Consider the following 25,996-nt stretch of genomic DNA (forward strand, 5'->3'; position numbering starts at 1 on the left):
CTGGTCTTGCGTGATGACATAGCGCCATCTGCGGTCGTCCCATTTCAAAAGACACGTGGAGGTTCCGTCTAATTCACTCAGCACCCTGGAAGTCCATGCCCTCTGGGGAGTTTTAAGGGGTTCCCTCAAAATAAATGAAATGTCCCCTGCTGTGGTTACAGGTGATGCTGCTGGTGCAGGGGATTTGGCATGGAGAGCGTGTGCATTTTGTTCTGATGCAGATCGCTCCTTTTCAGCAACTCTTTGAGTAGAAGGGACGAGAGAGGCTTTTCTAAGCATGAAGGAGAGTCGTCTTCTAAAACCACAAGATTAATAGAAAGACGTATGATTAAGAGGAATGCCCAAGTTTAATTTGAAATTGTGGCTTTTAATTGAGTCACTTCCAGCTGACAGTGTTCCTTAACTTTATTAATTAACTTACAAATCAGTGTTGAAATGTTGGTCTACCACCATAGAATAATGGAAAGGGAGCAAGACAGGAGTCTTATCAGCTACGAATGTTGAAGAAAACAAAAAGCCACTGCTTAATTTTTTTCTCCTGTTGGCTAGGATGGCAGCATCTATTTACTTCCTTAAATGCAGCACTGGTGTTTTTTTTATAAAACATAGGGCTTAGATAATATTTTTAGCCATTCTGATGATACTAAAATAACACTGTGCCACTTTCAAATGAACTCAAATTATTACTTAGAAATGTTTAAATAAATACTAATATTACTATTAGTAATAAGTATTAATGTTTAATATTAAAACTACTACAGATCCTTAAATTATCATTTGTTATCAGTGTTGCTCAGAGAAAGATGCTTGGATTTAATGTACTCGTTTTTGTAAGTATGGGGGTACTAACAGCAGCAGCACATGAGTCAGAAGGAAATCTCTGTGCATCTGAAATAGTGTATTCTTTCTGAAGCAAGGTCTGCTGGTTCCTTCCACTGTAGCCTCTTGGCTTTCCAGAGTTAACCTGGCTTTGAATCTGCTTTCAAAGCTACTGGTGATATAGTAACAGTATGATTGTAAATGAGAGTGTCTTGGTGGCTAGCAGCAGTTCTGTAAAAGCAGCATCCTGTTTCCCATGTAAATTAAAACCCTAAAACTTTTTCCCCCAGCTCAGTCTTGTGTCTGTGCCTGATTCCCCTAGGGAACTTCTGCCTTGCTTTCAGTAGAAGAGCATACAGAAAACAGGTTCACAGAAAGAGTGAGTGACTGCTCATATGCTCACAGAAAAGCAATGTAGAATGAATGTCAAATCATATACAATTCCAAAAGAAGTTTGGGATTTTTAATTTTTTTTTTTTTCCTGAAGAAATAACCAGCCTTCATTTTACAGGTTTACATTAAAATACTTCAAATATTTTTATCTTTAAAAAAAAAAAAAAAAAAAAGACTTGAAACCTGCTAGATTTGCCAAATTGCTGGAGTTTGTTGTGTGTGGGACAGTCCCACCCTGACCAAGAGCAGAATATGTGATCTGAGCACCATCACATCTCATTAACTATGTTGTTATTTGTGCTGCATTTCCAGCTTTCCTTTTTGTAGGATCGGTGGGTGCTGGCAAAGCTACCCATATAATAACTTACTCATCTATGTGATTTTTCAAACTTCTGGGGCAAACTTCTGAAAATGTCACTGAAGTTTGGTTTTGGTTCAATCCTTAGACTTTATGATGCCCCTAAGCTTGGGAACGTCATTTTTGTCTCATAAGTAAGTTTTGTTTGCTTGTTTGAACAGACAGTCAAGACAAAATTTTGATCTCATGGTTAGGAATTAGGTGTATGTGATGTGATGTATTTCCTATACACACATATAACCAAATCCACCTGGCAGAGAACTATATTAAAAAAAGAAAGAAATACAATGAGTTCCTGCAGTCTGGTTTTATAAAATAAGAAGAAAAGTCAGAGACCTTTGTAATAAGATGTTTCTGTACTTTTTAACAAGCTTAATAAACCTCATCTAAGTTCTCAAATTCAAAAGTATCACTACTTTGATCTAAAATAAGAAAGAAGTTCTTTAACTTCTTTGTAATGTGGTGAATATAAAAATGCAGAAGTCGCTTTAAGGATGCCGTTATATCAGAGGCTCTCCTAGGGGAAGCTATCAGGAAGTATTGCAAATAATAATTTCACAAAAATGGTTAATTTATTTGTATGTATTTTGTTGGTATGATTGGAAATGGAATCATAGGCACAAGGTCAGTGTTCGATTCATGTTTGAGAAGTAGTTGTGCACATAGGGGATGCTTTCAGGCATTGGAACATCGCCCAAACACCAGCTGACCCAGATGCTTGCCGGTCAAGGTCTGAAGCTCGCTTTTCTGAGACAGTCTGCAGTTTTCTTTGCAGAGGCTGATTTTAAGAGCACAAAACACCTCCACAGAAGAAAATAGTTATGTAAAGGTGACAGTAACCATCAGGCACGGTTCTGTTTACCAGAATATTATGGTGTCACAGCTCTAATTCTGGACCACTTATTTGTTGTTGCTGAATCATGGAAGTATTTATTTTTATTAATGACAAAAAATGTAAAAAAAATTTAGGAGGGAGATGTAGAAATGGGACTACAGGGTCCAATATTGGCTCAATCTGTCCTTAATTTTGGTAACTTCTTCAGGGGCACAGCTTATGCTGGAAAACTTTCAAAACTGAGATAATCCCTAACAATCTGCCTCGGGATGACATCTGCATGCAATTACAGTCCTACTAGGTATAAGATGAATTGGCAGTAGTATGCATATCACATAGTGGTGTATTTTACTGTAGTGGCTCTTCTGTAAGTTAAATTGCATCATTTAAAGTTTTAAAAATATAAGCCGTATCTGTTTTAGTGTCAGAATGTTCCATTTTGAAATTTACATAAAAATGTCAAGAAGGGATGTTTCTCAGACAGATATGGAGTGGGTAAATTATGCAGCATTAAATAGCTCAGCCCAAGAGCTTGAAGTGTGTTTGGGTTCTTTTTTTTTTTTTTTTTTTTAACAAGTAAAGTTTCCATTCTTTAACTTTGCTTTTTTCTTTGCTCCTCCTGTCTAGCTTTTAATAACCCACGAGCAGGGCAACTGGGCAGGTTATTACCAAACCAGAATTTACCACTTGACATCACACTGCAGAACCCAACAGGTGCAGGAACTTTCCCACCCATAAGAACGAGTAGCCCCTATTCAGTGATACCTCAGCCGGGACTGATGGGCAGGAATGAAGGGATGATAGGAAGTCAAGGAACTTTAGGCAACAGTAGCACAGGTAAGATGACTTTCCATGTTTTTTAAATACTCTTGAGTAACAGACTATAGCGTGTGTAACAATGTTGGGGTTATTACAAGTACAGGTTATTATAAGTACTTTCCAAAAAGTCTGGAAAAAATCATGTTTCATGGGCTGTTATGTATTAGCATATTTATTTTGAACTTCTGTTTCTGCATATTTTTGGTCCTGCTCTTTAGGCACTGCTTTTCACCTACCTGAAAAGGTCTAGATGAACACATTGTATTAGCAGTTAGCGTCTGTTCACATCAATGTTCCAGATTTAGCTGAGGCTTAGATAGGTAAAGATCCAATCTTTCTGCCTCAAAAAGGCAAACAAATGAACCACTTCTCTGTAGAGGTAGTTCTTTCAAAACAAAATTGTGGGCAATACCGTTGCTCTTATGATGTGTATCTCTACAGACCTTGGTTTTGCCCTCGGTTATCCTTTATTTATTAGCCTTAGTTCTCATTTTAAATTAAAGAAATGCGAATGTTTTCATCATTTTCTGAAACATAAACTTTCTGGGAACCATCAGATGTTGCAGTGCTATTACCTCTTGTCATGGATTATGCCTGATCTGTGGTGCATTGATTTCTTCATGTTGCCCTAATATTGTACAAAGATACCATAGGGGGTTTCACAAGACAAGTCTGGCTGATTGACTTATTTCAACTAGTACGTAGTCTGAGACTGTCCAAGTGTGCAACAACCGGTAAGAACTCTGAGTAAATAAATGGGTATTGTAAGTCCTTTCAACTGGCTATATTCACTGTCAAAATTTTATATTTAGTTTGCATCAGTATTACAAAAGACATGCTGCCAGACACTGAAATATCCTATTTAAGCAGTTTAGAGGTCAACTTGTAGTCTTTCAAGTGTCCTGTTACTTTCATGTTCTGTATACATATTAGAGGATGTTACTCATCTTATGTATACAAGCTAGAGAGCATTATCTGTGTTCCTGCCATTTGCTGTAGCACACCACATATTTCAGCTGATAGAATATGTACGCAAATAGAACAAACCTGAGGATGTAACACTGAAGCAAATTTTGTACAGCAGCTGAAACAATGACCCTCTTCAGATGTTTTTTCTCCTTGGTTATATATCACCAAATAACTGAACTGATGAGTAACAATTATTTGTGTGGCTTTTAGTATTCCTTTAAGGATGTTGCAAAATGCAATTGGAGAGACCAGCAGTCCAATCTGAAATCAGTGTTTTATCTGCTCTCTTGACTGTATAAAATTGAAATGTATAAATACTATGAATGCACGCCTTTGGGTTTTGGGGGTTTTTGTGTTGGGGTTTGGTTGGGTTTTTTTGACTACTGTCAGAGTGTAGTACTCTATATATTCCAAGTGTAAATAAACTGTATCAGTTGTTTACAGTAGATGTAGGAGGACTTCCCCTAAAATAACGGTAATGAACTTCAGCATCTATCGGAAAGTTCCTGTGAGTAATTTCCCTGCACCATATATTGGTTTGAAATTATCTGGGTGAGCCTTGAAGCTAAGAAGGCTCTAGGTTCTGAATGAAAGGACTTGCCAAAAGATGTTTGCAGAATGCGAATTTAAATTTAATCCTTCTAATTTGTAAGCGTGTGTAGCGATAACATGTTGTTACTCAAGTCTTCATTCTCACTTAGCACTTGGAAAGTAAAGCACTGACACACACATCAGCAAACGTGATTCATTTCCTGAGGAAGGAAGTTAGGGCTATCCACACACCCTCGGCACCTGTTGCAGACTACATGTGGGAACACTTACTCTGAACAGCGTTTCGGAAATGATAAAAGGCTCTTCCTCATGTAAAATGTATAATAATCTCCAGTCCCTTGACTAAGCAGTGTAAGGCATTGTTCTGTAGCTTTGCACATCTGGACGGGCAGTTGTGGTACAATGTGGTTTGAGTGAAACTACTGCATTTTCATCGCTAAAAATGTAGCTCATCAGGCAGTTGTAATGCTAAAGCTGAATCATGTGCCGGCACTTAAGTCTGTTTGGCTTTTGTGCAGGAATGATCGGTGGCAATGCCCCTCGGCCTGCCATGACATCTGGAGATTGGGGAAGCCAGGCTCCTGCTGTGAGGGTGACCTGCGCGCCCACAGCTAGTGCCATGAACAGGCCGGTGCAAGCAGGCATGATCCGCAACCCCACGGCCAGCATCCCCTTGAGACCCAGCAACCAGCCTGGCCCAAGGCAGATGCTTCCATCTCAGGTCATGAATATGGGTAAGTCAGGGCGCGTGTGGAGTTGTGCTTTTTGGCATGTGCTGAATTGTCAAAGATGAAGCAGAAAAAAACAAAAAAGAAAAAAAAAAGACTCACTTCAGTTATAGTTTTGATGAGAACCATATTCGACAGTGAAAGTTTCCTGTGGAAGTGGGAAGGAAGGTGTGTAAAACACTAACTTTTAGCGCATATGTTGATGTGAACAATTCCTGCTACTCTGTAGCTCCACAGTGGTGTGGCCAAAGAAAGAGGATATGAAGTTGCTCTTGTTTATTGAAGACTGTGGGGGTTTTTTTAAGAGGAAATGCTGGGAACATTATAATTGGTTTTGGTCACTTTTAAAGCAAGTACATTATTATGTTGACTCTATATGCTGTCTATTTTTTATGCTTATCTTACTAATTTTTTGCATCTGTGGTGTCATGTCTGCTGTTTTGTGGTTTTGAACCACTTTCGAGTTCTCATGTTATTTTCTCAAATTTTAAAAGCAATTTATAACAAAAAAATCATGATGCTTTTAAGTGTAATGCTACTGAAGTCTTAATGTTTTTGTTTGCTTTTACTGTAACATAGATAATTCAATGGAAAGAATTAATATGAAAGTAGATTCTTTTCACAAAAGTTATGTGGTTATTTTTCCTTGATTAGGGCCATCCGAACTGGAGATGAACATAGGAGGACCTCAGTATAGCCAACAGCAGGCACCTCCGAATCAGACTGCACCATGGCCGGACAGCATCTTGCCTATAGATCAGGCAACTTTTGGTAGTCAGAACAGGTGAGTCTTACCGTCGCATCAAAACATGGAGAGATTTTACAGGCCCATATTTTATACGCCTCATTGAAACAAAGCCCTACGTAAAATACTCACCAAATGTATATCAGTTTAATGCTTATAGTATTTTATACTCATGCAATGTATACATGTTCCAGTACTACTTATAAATGCTCTCTTTGCCATTTAATGTGTTGGAAGAATTGGAAGTTCTGTATCACAGTGAATGCTGCCAGTGCGTTGCGTAGTTGCACCATTTTCACCTCTCGAGCATTAATATGGGCATGATTCTGTCTGGTTTTGCTGGTTTTATTGTTAACAATTATATTCAACACTAAATGTGGAAAAATGCCAGAGCCTTTGTAGTTATACAAAGTAGTTAGAACATAGCTGTCTTTTCCTGCAACGGGGCAGCGTTTTAAGTAGTGCAGGACATTGTTAATTTCTGTTTTGTTTGGGGTTTTTTAATTGACCTAAATTCTGTAAAAGGTGAGGAAGGAAAGATGAAGTGAAACGGAGGCTGCCTCTTCCCTGAAGTTAGCTCCTTCTTGGGTGTCCAGAACCACAGTTTGATCGCAAGTTATTAACTCATATGTAATCTATTAACTTTGTTCATTATTAAGACTTTTAAATAATGTCGTAATTATGAAAAGCAATTTACACTTCTGTAAAAAAAGGCATGTCTTCCCAAAAAAATTTGCCGCTTAAATTAGAGAAACTATGTATATATATGGACTGTATAAGTGATACAAAATGGACAGATAAAGGAGAAATGTTGAAATATTTTGAATTGCATGAGTTGGGATATTTTTTCAGTAGTAAATGGGAGGAGTGCTGAAAAGAAAATGAAGAGGAAGCAGTTGGAAAAAACTGTGTTTGAAGAAAGATTAATCTTCTGACTACATTCTCTTAATTTTCACTATGAAAGGATGTCCAAAAATATTATCTGTAAATTTAAGTGTGGCATTTTCTGTGTTACTTTTCTAACTTTTTCATTCTTTTCAAGATGTTTCCTGGTGCTAATTCTCCCCCAGTTAGGGTGTCCATATGCCAACAGCACTATTTGCATAAATTAATTATTCACTTTAAAAATGACACCGTAAAATAAAATACAGGGCCATATTTGGTCAGCAAGCCAGGCAGATAATTATTCCATTTTGTTACCTTTGCATTTCTCATAATTTCCTTGTATCTGAAGATGGTGAAAAAAATTCCCATTGCATTGCATCTGAAAGTAATCATATTTTGATCATTTACACCCAAACAGAGATGATGAATTGTTTGGTGCTGCCATTTCTTATTTTATTAATCCCTGGGATTTGTATTTTTATAATCTGATTGTCATCGTGAGTATTAAATTTGATAAAAGTTAAATCGTGAGTAAAAATAATTCTTTTAGAGAAAAATTAAACATTAGCATTGTGGTATATAAAAGAAATGGGGGAAAAAACAAAGTAATTGTCATTGTTTAACATACAGAATTTGATAAGTGTTTTAAACTTTTTCTTACCATACGTATTCATGCCCATTTACAATTTGAGGGAGGTTTTTCGGCTAGCCCCATCAATTGTTTTTCCAGATCATAGATCCCTTCTTATAAGCCATCTTTAAAGTTTGCAAGCAATTTGATTCAAATGATTTTTTTTTCTCGCTCTTCCCTTTTACTGATTTATAATTCCATCTGAGAGAGTTATAGAAACTTCTCTGTATATGAGATTGATTAATACTTTGCGATGTACATCATATATATCTTCATTTTTATTTTTTACAGTCCAGGATCTAATTAAAAAGCATATGTTTTTGTTTATTTTCCTGCTTGCCATCCTTTGGGTTTTTAGGTGTATAGCCTGACGATGCAGCTCTTTCCTTCTGCTTAGCTTTGACATAGAGATTAGACTTCCATGGCAACCATATATCTCATTATGGAAACTAAATACACAAACATGTTTCTTTGTTTTTCCAAACAGACATGTAAAAAGGGTTCACATATAGTGCTGTTTCCTCCCTCCATGTGTGACAGCTTTTGTTGTCTCTGAGTAATTATCTGGGATGAGATTTCTGCCACGATGTGCATATAGAAGCTGCCCTTGCTTGCAGAATGCTTTGCTTTTTATATTTTCTATTGTAGTCTTGTAGTATTGTGCGTGAAGTAGGGCTCGTGTGTGAACTACAAAACAAAAATGTAATTTGGCTGCAGATAAGGTGTTATTTCAGATTTAGTTTGTTTCTCAGTAAGTTTTGTCCTTTGGGTTTGGAATAAACCTTTATTCTGCCTTTGTAACTGTGAGTGTGCTTTGCATACAAATTCAGGGGTGAGGTAAGCAGGATTTATAGAGCCAGCACACTCTGCCTGACAGTATCCAAATTCTTGCTGACACGCCTCGGAGGCACATAACCAAGTGCATAAACTGGTACCCAAGTGTGCAATTCCATAAGATGGGTTGAGCTGATGCAGTGTTTAGCTGCAGACAAAAAGGGCAATGTCCTTTTCTCCCTGCTCCCTCATGCTTCTGGCCAGCTCTTCCAGATGTTTGGTTTGTGCGAGCTCAGACAGTCCTCGGACCCCTCTGTGACCTCTTTGGCTTGCTTAGTCTGATAGAAAACCAGTTAGGAAGAGTGTCTGTGGAAATGAGTTCTTCTACTTGCGAATAGTATACTTAATCTTAACGTCTAAAATTGAAAGTTACAATTAGTTTAAAAAAAAATTATTTAACCTTCTGTGTTAAGTGACTACATTCTATACTGACTTCTCTGTTCCTCTGTTGACCCTGTAATATGAAATCAGCACTCAGGCTTACCTTTGGTGTGCTTGCTTACTTGTCGGATACACCATGCTTGTAGGGTCTTGACAGGCGTTAATCACACCATTTAGTTATTTCTTTGGGTAGCATAACTTTCATCCAGAATAGTTTTCTAAACAAAATTGGCAGCAATTACAATAATTTCTGTCTCCACTTGTTAGTTCAATTTGAGTACTAATCCTCTGATATTATTTCTTGTTTTTCAGCAGCTGTTTACCAACACTGTGTTCATGTTTTCACAGGCAACCGTTTGGCAGCTCACCGGATGATCTCTTGTGTAATCATCCTTCATCAGAGTCACCAAGTGATGAGGGTGCTCTCCTGGATCAGCTTTACATGGCATTAAGGAATTTTGATGGTTTAGAAGAAATCGACAGGGCTCTAGGAATACCAGAACTAGTTAGCCAGGTATACTGGACATTGCATTGCATGTTTTAGGTATTGCATTTAAAGGATATCTTGTCAAGGTGGAGGTAGAATGTGCGTTGAAGAAGGAGATTATAAAACACTTCTTGCAAGCTAGGATGGGGTGACTTATTTTGGTGGGAGTCCATCTAACAGCTCAGTGTCACCTGAAAAGCTTCCTTCAGCCCCAGGTTTAGTGTTCCTTCCTCTTCCCTGCCACCCTCACCTAGCTCTCCTTCTTCTGACCTGTGCTGAGCCACTTCGCTTTATGCAACTAACCTGACCTAAACCAAAAAAATTAACAGGCTTCTGCTTATCTGGTGGTCAGAGGAACAACTGTACAGGAGAACGGTAAGATCACGGCCAGCAACAGGGTATAGGAAAGAAGAAAAAAAGAATATGAAGACCTAGGAGCAGAGGAGCCAAGATCAAGACCTTTGTGTGATGGGGGCAGCAAGCTTTTGGATGAGCAAACCTGTAATGTGTAATTTCACCTGTAGTTTTTCCCTTAGTTGATTAATGTGTGTTAAGGGACGAGTTTCACCTGAAGCAGCTGATTTCATTCCAAGCACTTAAAACTGTATATTTTTTTAAAATTACAAACATGCTTCCTAAACTTTGCAGCATGAATTTGTTCTATTCTTTTTCATCCGTTTTTTTCCCCACAGTTATTTTTTATTAGCTTCCAGTTGGTTCTTGTCCATTTCAGTCTTATATGGTGCAAAAAAGTGTGGTAAAAAAAAAATAATTGGGCGGGAGAAGTTAGCGCTTGATGTTTCTGGCATCAAAATTGTTTTTCCAGAAACAGCTGTACATGTGTCTATAATGATTTAATATTCTCAGACAAGCCTAGAATACCTATTTAATTTCCCAGCACTCATTGGCATCCTGAGCATAACTTCTGAACTAGCTCTGCATTTTAGATATGAAATAGGACCAATGAAATCCTGCTTTGGACATGAGAAAACTATCTTCAAGCCTATTTGGTACAACACAGAACTCAGTGAGGTGTTAAGCTGGAGATACAATTTATTGGTGAACTTCAATTTTGCACTGTCAAACTTTCATGCAATATGACATAGCTTTTAGAATACCACCACCAAAAAAAAAAGAATAATGTTTTATTTCAAACTAAGTGGTAAATATTAATTTTATTTAATTACTATCCCGGTGGAAACAGTTAAAGGTAATTTTGCAGATAAGAGAACTGTTGCATTTTAAAACATGTTTTTAAAATATCCATCAAACATTCTATAGGAGCTTAAAGTCTTTCTTTCATGAGGGCACTGAAATTTAGATTAACTTGATTTCCAAGGTCAGTGTGGAATAAGCTATAAAATTATTCTGGCTAGAGCAAATATTAGGAGACTATCTAGAATGGAGTTTAGAATTGTGTTAGCTTTTTTATGCTAATGGATAATCAGTTTGTGCAAAAGTGTCCTGAAAGAATTAGGCACTCTGTTCACATTAGCTTCTGTAATAGTTTCAGGCATCTTTATTTGAAGTCATTATTTTCTTTAAAGATCCTGATAAAAATCTACTTTCTTATCCTTATTCATTTGTAACGTCTTTGAATTTATCTCGGATTCAATGGCAAAAATATGCCGGCGTCACTTCATCTACAGATTTTCGTAGAGCATTTGCCATTTCAGGTTTTTATTCATTAGCAGAATGATACAATGGCTATGTTAAGAACGTGACAAAGGTTGTGGGTCTTTGTTTAAAAAAAAAAAGAAAGGAAAAGAGGGGAGGAATTTGTCTCCATGAATCTCTTTTGACACTCAAAAATACAATTCTCTTTATTTTTAATTTATATTTAGGTAAAGAAAATTTATGTAACTTTCCGTTTAAAAACATTCACAGCCTACAAGGTTGGTTTTGCAGGGTGGCTGTATTAGTCTCGTATAAACCTGTGAAAAGCCATGTCCCGCCAACTCTTTCTGTGTTCATGTATTTCTGCAGAGCCAAGCTGTCGATGCAGAGACCTTCCCCAGCCAGGAGTCGAGCATCCTGATGGAGCAGAAGGCTCCGGTGTTCTCCCAGCAGTACGCGGCGCAGGCTCAGATGGCACAGGGCAGCTACGCGCCCTTGCAGGACCCGAGCTTCCACCCCATGGGGCAGCGCCCGGGGTACGCAGCCCTGCGCATGCAGCCCCGGCCCGGCCTCCGTCCCGCCGGCATCGTGCAGAACCAGCCAAACCAGCTGCGGCTCCAGCTGCAGCACAGGCTCCAGGCACAGCAGGTACAACATCCCCTTCCGTGCCCGGTTTCACGCTGGCGCAGGTGCCTCTCCTAGGCGGGGCCTACTGACTGTCAGCTTGCTCCGAATAGACCGGGTCTTAAGTGTGTACCCTGTTTTATTATAGCCTAATTCCACTTTTAAACTAAAAACACTAGCCATAATGAGCTTGCCGAGACAGAACCTTGCGCGTTCTCTTTTCTGATCTTTTTTTGCATCCTTCCGTTATTCTTTCTATAATACTGTGCAAGAATGTGCCTAGTATTTAAGCCTAGGTCTCACTAATTCTTTGAGCAAGGCTACAGTGGTGCTTTTTGTTATATAAGTCTTTTTCTGTTTGTTATATCTTGACTCTTCCAGCAATCTAAATGCTCCTTCTTTTTCCTTGGCCTTGGTCTACTTTTCAGGATCATCTTAAGTTGTTGTTTCTTGTTCATTTTTAAATATGTAGGTTCGTAGTACTATAAATAAGATATTAATGTTTTTCTAGTGGAGGAGGAAAGATCATTTCTGCCTTCAAACGTCAGGATAGGGTCTAATTCAGAGTAAACCTCAACAATCCGGTCCCAAACTCAAAAAGGACAGGAACTGTAAAGGCAGCATGTTTGGTAAACAGCTTAATGCCTGTGTTGTTATTTGCATGGTGCATTATCTCCTTAGGAAAGAGGATTCTGTGAATGATAATAGGACTTGAGCAGGAAAACTAGTCCCTGCTTGAATATGTAAAACTAGGTCCTCAAACCAACTGATCGGGAAGTAGGTGTATATACCTCTGTATGTAAATTTCCGTTTTCTTGTTTTTCTTCTAAAAACTTTTGGGTTTTGGTGTTGGGGTTGTTTTTTCTTTAGAATCGGCAGCCACTGATAAATCAGATCAGCAGTGTCTCCAATATGAATCTGTCTTTGAGACCTGGAGTGCCAACACAGGTGAGAGAAATAGTACTTTAAAAAAAACCAACCCACTTTGTTTTCTTCTTTCTCCCCCCAGTTAAATACAGTAGTAATGCTATGTGGTAAATACATACAATAAATTCTAAAGCTTGAATACAAATAATGCAGTCTGTATGGTAAGAAGTATTTTACTATTTTATTTCTGAGACTCTTTCCCATATTTACATGGGGTGGATGGTTGTTTACTAGAGATACGATATAACTGCATTTTTAACCAAGCTTTTCATTTCCTAAGGATGCATTTTTTCATGAGCTACTCTATTTGCAATTACAAATCACTGCAACATTAAACAGTGGTATTATTTCAGTTACTGACTCTTGCACTGTTGGAAGTCTTTCCCAGAAGAAGTATTAATAGGATTATTTTCTCCCATTTAATATTATTGTTAGTTGGGTGGTGGGGGAAAAGAAGAGCTGGAATCTTCCCGATTGTTCCAGTGGAGATGCCTCCACTGGTTGCCTTAGAAGGGGTTATTGATAGGTGGCGGTGGTTTTCCCTGCAGGGCCCTATCAACGCGCAGATGCTGGCGCAGAGGCAGCGGGAGATCCTGAGCCAGCACCTGCGGCAGCGGCAGATGCAGCAGCAGCAGCAGCAGCAGGTGCAGCAGCGGACGCTGATGATGCGAGGGCAGGGCTTGAGCATGACCCCCAGCATGGTGGCCGCCGGTGGCATACCAGCAACCATGAGCAATCCGCGGATCCCACAGGCAAATGCACAGCAGTTTCCGTTTCCTCCAAACTACGGTACTGGTTCCACCCCCCCAGTGCATTTCGGCAGTCCTTAATCCCCTGTGTTGTCCCCAGTGCTGGGTTCAAGCCCCCCTCCCACAGCCCCTTGCCTGGCTCCCTGGGAACGATGGGAGACCTCAAATGCGACATGGTACCTTCCACTTTCCTAGCTCTAGTACCACGTATTCTCTGAGCACTGCTCTTTTTTTGAGCCATAGCGGAAGTGCGATGTGTGTGTTTGCATATATCTATACATACAAACACATACAAATGTGTATGCACACAGGAACACGTATATGTGTATGTGTTGGCTTGATGGACTCTGAATTTTGACTACGCTCAACAAACCAATATATACAGTAAAAAGTGCAAATGAAGAAAAAGACATGAATTGATGCTGGCAAACAGCATAAGGTGACCAGAAGCTTCATCAGAAGCAAAGCTGTACATAATCCTTTTAAATCGTTTTTATATTGGTGGGGATATTTTGCGTTTTGGTAATGAGAGGTAGTTATTGCTTAAGTATCAGGTAGATTCTTCCCGAGAAAAGATAATTCTTCATGTGTGCATTATAATGTAAAATTAGCAACTAACTATTGAGTTTAAATAATAAAAATTCATTTCAGATTAGGTATTCCCTTCCCTGTCCTTAAACTTGTGTGTAATATGATAGCTAATACCATTTTGTTTGTATGTTTTACAAGGCTGTATACTGCTTTGTTCTGGGGCTGCATGGGGCAGTTACCTCCATACGGTTATTGTTACACAGCTTCTTTACTTTATTTATAAGTATCGTATAAGTTATATTACAAGTATATTAAATAATATGTAATGTGCAAGTTCTGCTGATACAAAAAATTATGTCCATCCAAGACTAAATTTGCTATCTACTCTTATTGATCTGTTATCCTTTACACCAGTAAGAAGTTAAGTCATGCAGACAGTGAATATAAGAATGTATTTCATACCACCGGATTCTTACACCGGCGTTAAGGGTGGCTTGTTTCTGTCAAGTATGCTGTTTGTGATAAACAAGACCACAATTGCTTGGTTTAAAGCAAAATTTCTGCACGCAGTTGACATATAACAGCTTAAATTAGGTTTTCTTTGCATCTAGATTTTTTTTTTTTTATTTTACAAAGTCATTAAATGCTGGCACAAAATGTCATTGCCTGTTTTTGCAGGGACACAGAAATAGAGATACTAAGGTTTTAGGAACTTTAGAAAAAGTTGAAAATTATAGCCTAAATGTTAAAAGGTGGTGCCATGCAGTAAACAGGTCATGCACAACTTTCACCAAAATGGATTTATAGACAGAAGCAAAATGTTTTATTTGTTGTTTTGAATGCAGTTTCTGAGAAGAATGTCACTTACCAGTGTTTTTCTTTTGGTCTGTAGAGAGAGACCGCTTGTGTGATTAGGGCACCCAGGTAGCCCATACTTACGCAAAATGATTTTTTAAGGTTATACGTAAGTATTAGTTGATGATGTCTTGCTTTTAATCTAGATTCCACATTAAGACACAAGGTTATAGGTTCCACATGACATAAGTAGGACTGTGTAAACACATGTCTGCAGGTATGAGCTCTTGGCTTCTTTTAAATTCAAATGTACAGTGGCTAAATTTCTTGTTTTCTTCTTCAGGTATTAGTCAGCAGCCCGATCCAGGCTTCACTGGGGCCACCACTCCTCAGAGTCCACTGATGTCCCCAAGGCTGGCTCATACTCAAAGCCCCATGATTCAGCAGTCTCAGGCTAATCCTGCCTATCAGTCCTCTACGGAGATGAATGGGTGGGCACAAGGGAATATGGGTGGAAACAGGTAAATCCAGAACAAAATCAAAATGAACACATGGAGTAATGGGGTCATTTATGGTGTATACTTATTTATGGGGTGGTTTATATGTAATTGCTTGCTTGTTTGTTTGTTGTTAACTATCCTAAAAGAGATTTCTTTTCAATTTGGCTTGACGAATTGGTTTAAATTCTGTCTTCATACAAGGCAAAGTGAGTGCATAGCTAAAAGACCTGCATTCACACAATGCATTGCTTTGTCTGTGATAACTGATAAAATGCTGTATGTCCTTAAGAAGCACTTCTGCTGCGCAGTGAGCTCCAGCCCCTAACATTTGTGTGGATGTATTTCTTCTGCATACGATTTTCATGTGCTCCCACACTGCTTTCCACACGGCTGGATCAGCTGAGCCGGAGCCTATGCATTCCCTACTGCTCTGGAATTGCGGTGACTGGATATCACCTCCCACTTTAAATGCTGGAGTGCAACCAGGTTCAACCCATTAGTGCTTGCACATACTGGGGGTCAGCATATAACTGTCATTCTCCGAGAGCGTTGTAGCATGCCTCATGCATGCAGTCACCTTTTCAGTTGAGGCCCATGCCCCAGTCAGTATAACTCTAATAATCAGCCTGTCCACATTGAATGGGTTGGGTGTTGAACACTATCAGTAGGCAGCAACGAACTTCCAGATGGCAATGATCTGTGCTTTTCACTGGAAGACAGGAGGAGCTATCAGGTTGGTGTACAGCCTGTATCACTTGACACTGGGGTGCACGCAGTTGACTCTAGCACAGTGCTTTTGTCATCCTGAAGTTCTCAGGCTGCTCTTACTATCCCAGCCCAGCAACAAATTGTTTTCCTGCTGGTTGACAAAGATTTAATAAACCCAGAAAAACAGTATTCCCGTGACGAGGCTGATCCAAGTTCTCCTTAAAGCAACTGCTTTATTTCTCATCCTTGTCCTTGTCCATGCCTCTTCTTCACTGTCTTCCTGAAGCATCTGCAGGAGGCATAGCTACCGCTGTCATGGCTTCTGCTGAAACGGCAGCGGGGCAGCTCGATAAGACTAATGGTTGGCTTGCTAAACTGCAGCTCTACAGCAGAGACATGTCAAATGTGTTTACACAAGCCACTGAGTATTCACAATGATCTGTAGTGTACTGTTTCAGCCATCCAGATAACAACTTAAAAATGGGGTTAGGTGGCCTGAAAAGACATGGAATTGGAAGGAAGAGAATGGTGGGATTTTCCGAGTTTGGTCCTGTGCCCAGAACGCCGTTGCACTCCCAAGTCTCACAGTGCGCAGCAATAGCCTAATGGTGTCCCCAAGTGCAAGGCTGAGCATTAACCCTGAAAGATTTCCTCAACTGTGGGAGCAGTGCTTCGCAGGGAAGTAAAAGTCAGCCATTGATACGGAGGTAGTTACTGTGTGCCATCTGACACGCAGCAGCCCTTCCACAGTATTTCAGTCTAGTGCAGATCCTCCAAACAGACACATTGTCAGTAGTAATTCCTTCACTGACTGTTGGCTTATGCTCAAATAGTAGAAAAGACTGATATGTAAACAGTGAAGTGCGTTTTAGGAAATATAAAAAAGTCTCTCATATGACTTCCAATTAATGGGAAAGAAGGTACTACCCAGAAAGCATTTGACTTTGAATAAAATCTGGGATGCGATCTTCCAGTTACACCTCCTTAAGCTGTTCTGAAATGGCCTTAAAGGAATATAGAGGGTAATTGTCTTAGACTTTATGTTGTTTCTTACAGTGCCACATCTTCAAAACCTGATGCTAAGATTTAGTAAATGAATTTCTGCACAATTGCATGTCTATATTTGTGAGCCCACTTGCCATAATTGTATGTGCAAATCTGGTATTCATATGTGCAAATAGCCTCTCTTGCAAAAAGAAAGTATATTAGACCAGATCCAATATTAACTCAACAGTCCTGTGCTGTGCTCACTGGAGAGAGAAAAAGGGGTTTTCCTTTCCCTCCAAAAATTACTTTCCCAAACATATTTAAAATATATACAAAGCCCATTTAGACAGCTAATTGGCTGTTACTGCACAGGCATAACAGATTTGTACTCTACCATAGTTTCACACGCAAAGGCATGCATTTTTGTGCACAGACATGGGACCTTAAATTTTGAAAATCTATTCCTTAGACGTTAATGTAGCTGAAAACTTGTCTTTCCTTTGAAGTTGGCATAAACGACAATATGTACAAATTCTAGCTTACGATATATTAAAAAGAGAGTAGTTTCTTAGTGGCTTCAGCATTCTAAGTCTGACACATTGCTTTTTCCATTCCTTGCCGTAGCATGTTTTCACAACAGTCCCCACCACATTTTGGGCAGCAAGCAAGCACCAGCATGTACAATAATAACATGAACATCAGTGTATCCATGGCAACCAACACAAGTGGCATGAACAACATGAACCAGATGACAGGGCAGATCAGCATGACCTCAGCGACCTCTGTGCCTACATCAGGGTTGTCCTCCATGGGTCCTGAGCAGGTGAGAATTTAAGGACTTGAGATGACAGCTAGAGGATTTTCTTTGACTTTCAGTAGTTTTTCAGGTCCGCTGTGTTGGGCTGTAACTGCTGTAAGCCATTACGTTTCTTTTACTAGTTTTCTTGAGAAGTGATGATGTTAAAAAGGCTTTGTTTTTAGCTCTGCACTCAGATAACCAAGGTGACTGATGAGTTAGAGAGCACCTTTTGTATCTAAATTTCCCATTGTGACCTAGCACCACTGTAGCTAGTGCATGTAGTTGGTCCTGGACTTTGTGGAAAGTGCGTGCTGACCTAGCTCCTGCTCTCGGTAGGTAAGTTTCCATAGCACAGTTGCAGGTCACCAGTGTCCTTGCTAATTTTCTCAGCAGCGGAGGCTAGGACTGAGTGGCAGGCAGCTGTTTCCTAGAGATAAGAGTGAAAGATGCTGGCGTGGGCAGTGTGGGGAAGATGCTTCTACTGCCACTGTGTTTGTAGTACCAGACAATAGGCAGTCAACTTCAAGAACTATCAATCTGGCACCCGCATGAGCACAGAATCCACACTTTTTGTAATGTGGTGCGTATAAAATAGATTGCTGAATCAATAGGTAAGTAACCTGTTCTTTTCTGCTGAGAGGAGGTTTGCACGCTCATTTTTATTTGAGACTGCTACTTAGGTAATCCGAAATAAGGAAAATAATATTTCTGTTTGTTGGCCTGCAATTAAACTCACACAATACATTAATAAGTATTTGACAAACAAGTCCTCATAATTAACAGGTTCATATGTTTGTTTCAGAGCTGAATTCCTGTTTGTTCAACACACAGACTTGAAATTATGGACTTTTCTTAGAACTATTGGCAGGAAAGTACCTCTTGTGTCTTCAGGCAGCGTCTCCTGCTGTGGTGGACAATACCGTAAACCTTTCTTCTGAGACCATAATCATAGAATCATGGAATCATTTAGGTTGGAAAAGACCCTTAAGATCATCGAGTCCAACTGTAAACCTAACACTGCCAAGTCCACCACTAAACCATGTCCCTAAGCGCCACATCTACACGTCTTTTAAATATCTCCAGGGATGGTGACTCAACCACTTCCCTGGGCAGCCTGTTCCAATGCTTGACAGCCCTTTTGGTGAAGAAATTTTTCCTAATGTCCAATTTTCCAGCCTAAATTTGGTAACAGACTATTTACTTTTCCAATATTGTCCTTTAGCTTAAATAACTTGTTTCTCTTCTTGTATTTTAGAAAGAGCCATTCTATCAACATGATTTTTTGTTGTTGTTTTGAGGTTGTTGGATTGTTTTGTTTTGGGTTTCTTGGGGTTTCTCTTGTAAGTTAAACAAGCTACAGTGTTTCAGTCTCTTCTTGTAGGCTTTAAATTCCCTTTCATTTTCTGCACCTGTTCCAGTTTGAATCAGTATTTCCTAAGCACCAGAGCCATGTGCATAACACTAGTTCTTCCCCATTTCTCTTGGAATACTCTGACAGATATAGCCCCAGATCACATTTGTCTTTTACAGCTGCCACATACTGGTGACCTGAAGTAATTTTGATACTCCCAAATCTGTCACCTTCTCTGATATTTGCAGTTGCTACGCCCAACTATAGCAGACTTTTTTATTATTATTAGTTCCCAAGTGCATACTGTTGCACACATTTTAATGTAGTAAAACAATAGTAAAACCAAAAAAAGAAGAGAGTGGGGATTTGAAGGAGACAGCCCAGTCTGATTTCTCAGCATGCCCATGCTACATAATTTTCCCCAGGAACCTGATTTGAGAAATGTGCATTATAGAAAGAGATCTGGTTTTATTTCAAAGATTTCCATGCAGACTACTGTTTCCACTAGCACAGTTGTTGCACTGCTTTTCCTTCCTGTTAGACTACAAGATCTTGTTTCAAGATAGCATTTATCTAACTTCCAGTAAGCTGAATAGGCTGAGGTTCTGTATCCATCTCAACATTTGTTTTTCATCCCATCAGTCCCTTTTGTGGACCTACTTTAAACTCTGTTGTTGTAACCTCCTTGTAGAGGTACGAACAGAGTAACCGGAGACGGTGATTTAACAGTGACTGCACAAAAGCTGTGCAGAGTCAAGTTCTGCTTGTAATTTCTCTTTCAATCCATGGGTTGCCTTGGCTCTGTTGGTGGCAATGTCACACTGGAGAGCACATCGAAAACCCTTACGATGATCCCCAAATCCTCCTCAGCACGTTCTACATAGATGAAACCTGCGTTCTTTGTTCCCAAAAGTATTACCTTCCTGAAGTGCTGTGGCTCATTCTGTAACAGTAACCTGTTTTCCTCCTGATTTACCACCCCAGCACTGTGTCATCTGCAAACCCTGCAAGCAAATGTTTTTATGTTTCATCTAGGTCAGAGGTGGCCGACTGGCAGCTGAGGGGCCATTTCTGGGCCACAAGACAGTACTTTTTAGTCCTCAGGAATGTTTGCTGTGCTGCTTCACATTTTTTCTTCTGAGACACAGGAATAAATAAAAATGTTTATATTAATACTAAAATTGGTTTATTTTTTTCTGTGTTCAGGGCAGCATTTTACAATTTGGCATCTTTATTTAGCAATTGACCTAGGCTGTGCTAAACTTTTTCTTGTAACTGGTGGTTTTCAAAATGACTATATTTTCTTTAATTCTGCTGATTGTTGCCATTTCATTCATTCTTTTGGCTTTTTTTATACTGTCACCTACACTTTTACTTACTTATTCATTGCCATTTTTTGTTCCATAATACATAATTTTAACTTCACATGCTCATCTCTTTATAACCACAGTGAATAACAGTGGTTACGCTATGAATGTGTTCCAGCTTTTGAAAAAAAACTTAACACTTCATATGTGATTAGATGGTTTTGGAAATATGTATTACTTGTTAGTAAAAAGCTATGCCTGGGCTTATTTACCTGGCGAGAAGCAAGTATATTTCCTTTGGTACCAAACAGGTTGGTTTGGCTCTGTCTGCTGTCCCTCTTTGTGGCACTATACTGTATCATAGAGACATATCCAGAGCTCAGAAATATTAAGTTTGGTGTTTATCTGCTCCTACTGGTATATCTCCAGTTTCTCTTGTTTACTACCTAGGCTCCCAGCATCACCAAGTAGAAAATGAAGATTTTGCCCAAAATGTTGTGGTTTCCCTGGCCTTGCTATTTATGATGCTTAGAGACTCTTTTATGTAGAGGTGTCAGACCTCGTCTAATTATAATCTTCTCCCTTATAATTATGTTAAAGCTCTCTAGGCTGCTCTTACTAGTGTGTCTTCTAGGAGGCTGATATCAGGAGTGCTGAAATGCTAGCTGCCAGGTCCGCAGGTTCCTTCTGTCCAAAACAGCTTCCCCAGGCATCGAGAAAGTCTAAACCTTCCCAGTGTTGCACCATTCACACAACTTACTGTCTCCTTGTTGTCATCGTCTTCTTGTTTGCACAATGGACTGTTGCTGTGTTTTTGCCTGTTACTTATTTTGCATCACGGATCCATGTTATTTACTGAGTTGTCAGGGAAGCAATTTGAAACCTGTGCAAGAGAAGAGACTTTTCAGTATATGAAATGAACCGCTATCTAGATGTCCACTTAGAGTAGGTGTTTATTAATCTGCACAGGTGCAGTACTCCCCGGGCCAAAATTATCATGGCATCTACAAAGAGTTATCTTGAAACAGTATTTTGATTTTGTTCAGCATACTGGATGAAAGGAGCTCTGGAGTGGTAGGAAACTTTTCTTATTAGACACCTTGTATATAATTTTGCTTTATCAGCTGTATTAATGTGCTTAATGTGCTTAATTGCAAAGGAATTGTAAAACATCTTGTGTCTTCTTTTAGTCAGATTTCATATCTGATAACACCACTTGACCTGTCTTCAGAAAATGATAAACCCCCTTCCATTTCTTTGTCCTTCTCCATACTTACCTGATTGAATTGTTATTGCAGTCAGAAAAGTTAATGTGTGAATGTGGGGTGTTTTGTTTCAAGGACTTCCGAAGCAAATGTATTCATATAACAAAATGGTAGATTTTTTTGGTATCTGTTACCGTGCCAGTCAGGATTCTTGCATCATCACCGGCAGAGAGATTCTGTGATAGGAACTTCACTGGTGCCTTTGCTGCTTTTGTGGTGTGCAGCCTGGAACCATCTCCCTTCTCCATACCTGTCCTAACTCTGCCATGATGCAAATCGTGCACTCATCTTTTTGTTCCAAAACTGCTGTTGATTCAGTATACAATTTTTTATTTCTGCTTTTTATTTTTCCTTCCTTCGTCTACTGAACAAACAGAAAAGGCATTTGTGCCTGTGCATTCTGATGAATGTTGATCAATAGCAGAAAACACTTTCCAAACGTGGATTCTGTTGCTTAGTCAAATGCATGTGGATAAAGCTGCGAAGCTGTCTTCTTTCTTTCTTTCCAAACAAAATAATGTGGCTCTCTTCCCTTCTGATTTAAATTTTCAGATTCAGGTTTAAAAATCTGCCCATTTGTATTAAGAAGCAGAAAGCATCCCTAGAAGGCTTGCAGCGCTAAACAATCAGTTTCTTCAGAGTTGAAATTCCTATGGCAAAAATATTTAAGTTTTTAACCTTTCCTGTTGAACTGCAGTCTTGGCTCTGGCAGCATTTGAGACCACCTCTTTAGGTGGTTGCATGTGATTGCATTTAGCTTTGCGACGTTTTGCAAAATCGGTGAATAGCAACAGAAACAACAGTCAGGAGGACCTGAAACAAGAAGACTTTGGTGTGGTAAATTCAAGACAGTCTTCCCTCCTTGCTGCAGCAGGTTGCTGTAGCTGAAGTGAGGTAGTGCAGTGGCAGAATCTCCTCTCCTTGGCAACACGAGTCTCCTGAAGGGCAGGTGACACAGAAAGCATCTTTTTCCTTCCAGCAAAATCTGGAGGGGCATATCTTCACTATTATCACATCCAGCTAGTCTGAGGGAAGTAACAGAGAGAACCGAGTCAACCAAAACTCCCTGGGAAAAGGTTTCTTTTCCTGTAAAACTTCTAAGGAAAGCTGGATTTTTCTAATATTTCAGAACCATGCGGAAGGGCTGTGTTTTGTATTTTATACCAGTTCCTGCATGGTGAGATTAATCCTTTGATTAAGAAAGCAATGCTGTAAATTTGGCAAGCCACTCTTTCCACATAACTAAGCATGATAGACCCTCTGGCTGTGCAGAAACACACAGCTTCAATACTTTCCCGTGGCTGTGTTCAGAAAATTGTTGAGACCATCCGTTTAGGAAAGCATGCAGCTGCAGGTTTTCCCGTTTAATGCTATCTTTCTCCCATTGCTTATGAGCAGAAAAATAAGTGTCATTAAAACTAAGTCAATAGTCGGTATAATTCAGCCTACATGTTATCTCATCAGGCTTTGAAAAAAATTGTGTGGTGGTTTGCAAGCAGAAAAGCTGTGTGTTATTGAGGTTAGGAAAGCAGTTACACGTTTCTGCTTTCGGGACTTTCATAGCAGGCATGTCCTCTTCAAATAATACTGACCTAATTTATGGAGCCTGTTTTGTAAAATATGCAGAAGGGTCATAGTATCCGGAATGAAATCTTTGTTGTTGACTGTGAAGCAGAATAATATGAGTCAAACACATACTGCACAAGAAGGGTGCTGAGCTGTATAGTCACTTCCCTGATTGCAACATCATCTCAAAAGTGGATGTTGGTATATGCAAGTAGCATAGTGGTTTATAATGCTTCTTTTTAATTCCCAGCCCTCTTCCCAACACATTTTTTAATTTATTCTCCTTAATATCTTGTTACCAATAGGTTAATGATCCTGCTATGAGGGGAGGCAATCTTTTTCCAAACCAGCTGCCTGGAATGGATATGATAAAGCAGGACGGAGATGCAACACGGGTGAGAAATGACATACGTAGGCATACAGAGGCAACGGAACTATGAATATACTGTGGTCTAGAATGGATACAGTATCTTTTTACTTACAGAGTTACAAGTACCCAGGGTAATAGTAATGAAGTTTTTGCAATTACTTTTTTTAATTCCGCTTTTGGTGACACCTATATTAAGCTCCTTGTTTAGATCCCGCTAGCATTACTGAAGTGAATAATACAGAATACATTTACATTAACAGAATACATTACATTATTGAATTAACGAACAGTCACATTCAGCAAACTGATGTATAGTTGTATTTGCTTTTTACAGAGCAATTACATGACTATTTGCTGACGATGGGAAAGAGTTGCTGTTGATTTATATTTGCACTGCTGCACGCTTAACCCATTTCATGTTTCATCCTGCCTAAGTGTTTTTCCACTTCTCATTGCATTATACGTAGGGCAAAAATCTCATGAATTATTTAATTTATTACTTTCTGCACAGTGCTTCTCCTGAGAAGGGTGGTAGAACTGAACTAATTTTCACACAAATTTCCAACTGACAGGGCAGTTAGTGTTTGCTTAGGTCAAAACCGATTTGTATTCCAGACAGTAACAGTACTAAAGGGAAGACATTGTGGAGTTCTTGGCGTGTGGCCAAGTAAATGAGGTGGGGTTTTTTGCGCCCCTCCTCAGTGGAAGGGGTTTTTTTTTTTATGGAAAGAGTCTTCATTTGAAATCCGCTCGTTACAACAAACCCGGTATTTCGAGACCTGATGCGGTTTGAAACTGGAGCGCCGCGTCTTTCCCCGCGTCATCCCAGCGTCGCAGCTGTGCAGACCCACCCACAGGCGAGCAGCTGACCCGGCCGGCCCGCCAAGCGGCCTCAGGTGGAAACCTCTGCCTTCCCGGGAGACGTCACTCTGGTGACGCAGGGCCGGCGCCCGCGCGGCGCTGCCGCTGGGGGCGGGCCGGGGGCTGAGCGGCGCGGGGCAAGCGCCATCTAGCGGCTGCCGCCCGCCTCCCGCCGCTGCCGCCGCTCCTCCCGCACCGCCGCTCCTCCCCAGCTCTCCTGGCCGAGGCGACGGGGCGGGAAGGCTTTAAATTGCCCGTTTCCCGAGCTCCTTCTCGTAATCGAAATAGGCGGATCGAACCCGTGGTTCCTGCCGGAGGCGTTTTGTGACCTGCCTGAGGCCCGCCCCGTGCACCGCTCTTTCCTGTCATCTCCTTGTATGCGGTGTTGAAATCAGAGAGACGGAATGAGATGGACAAATTTTCCTCTTATGCCGAATCCAATAGCAAAATTTAAAATTTTCTACTGTTAGAGGAAAGAAATTTGAATAATACGGGAAATTTAAAAAATTTGACTGCAAACGTATCACGATTAATGAAAATGAAGAATGTGAAAGTACTGAGGAAGAAGTAACCGTATGTGTATTTTATCGTATCCCTCTTGTTTGCACGCATATGTGTTTAAAACTTCCTGGAGGCCCCTTCTTTTCACACCTTCGTGGTTTGTATCAAAATACAAGTGCCTGTCCCCGAGAGTGGAGGAGCTGTGCATAGAGGATCTCTTCTGCAACCATTTCGTGGTCACTTTGATGATCAATGAGAAGATGCAGCGTGTTCTGCTTTAGCAGAAGCTGTCACATGCCAAGGCGTTCTCTTCCTACTTAGTGCATTCCCCAGCCAGTTAAATTTCGTGTGCTAAGAGAAGCCAGACTGACAGAGAGCAAAATACCAGGTACCCCTGAGGAAGGAAAGGGAATGAGGCTGTTGAGGGGGAGGCAGACTAAAGAGGAGGAAGGAGGAGGTAGATTTTAAAGAATGGTCGAAGAGAGAAGGAAAAGAGAGTGGATGTGACAGAAAGGGTACGAGGGAGGGTGGAGAGAAGTCAGGGAAGAGGGTGCAGGTGGAAGGAAATGAGTGGCAGGACTTTGGACAGGGAATCTGTGAGGTTTAAAATTAAAATAATGGAGTCGGTGCCATGACGATGAGATGGACAGTGGCCATGCATGAGAGCAGTTTTGTCTCACCTGGAGAAAAGTAACTTCTTAAAACCTCTTGAATTATTTTCTAAGGGTACATCGGACTGCACTCTGATTTTACTTTTATTCTACTAATGTAGCTCTGACTGCGAAGGAAAACGTAGATGGTTTATATGCATTATAAGTACCTTTTACTGAACTTTGAACTCTAATTGGGGTTAAGTAGCTGCTATTTTCATGCTTCTGTGCTATAAACTACTTCTATATAACTTTTTTTTTTTTTAAAGCTCAAGCTGTGTAATTAGAAAGCTGAGGAGAGGATTAATGTGCTCCATCCCTTGGCAGTTGTGGCTTTAACGTATGAAAGCTGAGAAATTCATCTGACAAATGAGAAACTGAGAAGCTCATCTGACAAATTTGAGAGTTTTTTCAATGTTTCATAAAGTTGATCTCAACAACTGTATCATTTA

At 39.9% G+C, this 25,996-nt stretch overlaps 1 protein-coding gene across 6 annotated transcripts in view; it reads left to right on the plus strand.

Moving 5' to 3' along the window:
- The window catches only part of NCOA2 (nuclear receptor coactivator 2), a 199,249-nt gene that overhangs the window by 167,258 nt on the left and 5,995 nt on the right, over positions 1-25,996 (plus strand). For 5 of the 6 annotated variants that reach the window (XM_076329574.1, XM_076329573.1, XM_076329576.1 and 2 more), the window contains 10 exons: positions 3,033-3,242; positions 5,264-5,479; positions 6,128-6,257; positions 9,298-9,463; positions 11,423-11,701; positions 12,548-12,625; positions 13,153-13,393; positions 15,023-15,200; positions 17,499-17,697; positions 23,468-23,557. In XM_076329574.1, coding sequence (XP_076185689.1) covers positions 3,033-3,242; positions 5,264-5,479; positions 6,128-6,257; positions 9,298-9,463; positions 11,423-11,701; positions 12,548-12,625; positions 13,153-13,393; positions 15,023-15,200; positions 17,499-17,697; positions 23,468-23,557 — 1,787 coding nt within the window. The remainder of the gene's footprint in view (positions 1-3,032; positions 3,243-5,263; positions 5,480-6,127; positions 6,258-9,297; positions 9,464-11,422; positions 11,702-12,547; positions 12,626-13,152; positions 13,394-15,022; positions 15,201-17,498; positions 17,698-23,467; positions 23,558-25,996) is intronic. The other variant, XM_076329578.1, reaches the window with a different exon arrangement.

The sequence above is a fragment of the Aptenodytes patagonicus genome, chromosome 2 (genome assembly GCF_965638725.1).
Source record: "Aptenodytes patagonicus chromosome 2, bAptPat1.pri.cur, whole genome shotgun sequence".
Taxonomy (NCBI): domain Eukaryota; kingdom Metazoa; phylum Chordata; class Aves; order Sphenisciformes; family Spheniscidae; genus Aptenodytes; species Aptenodytes patagonicus.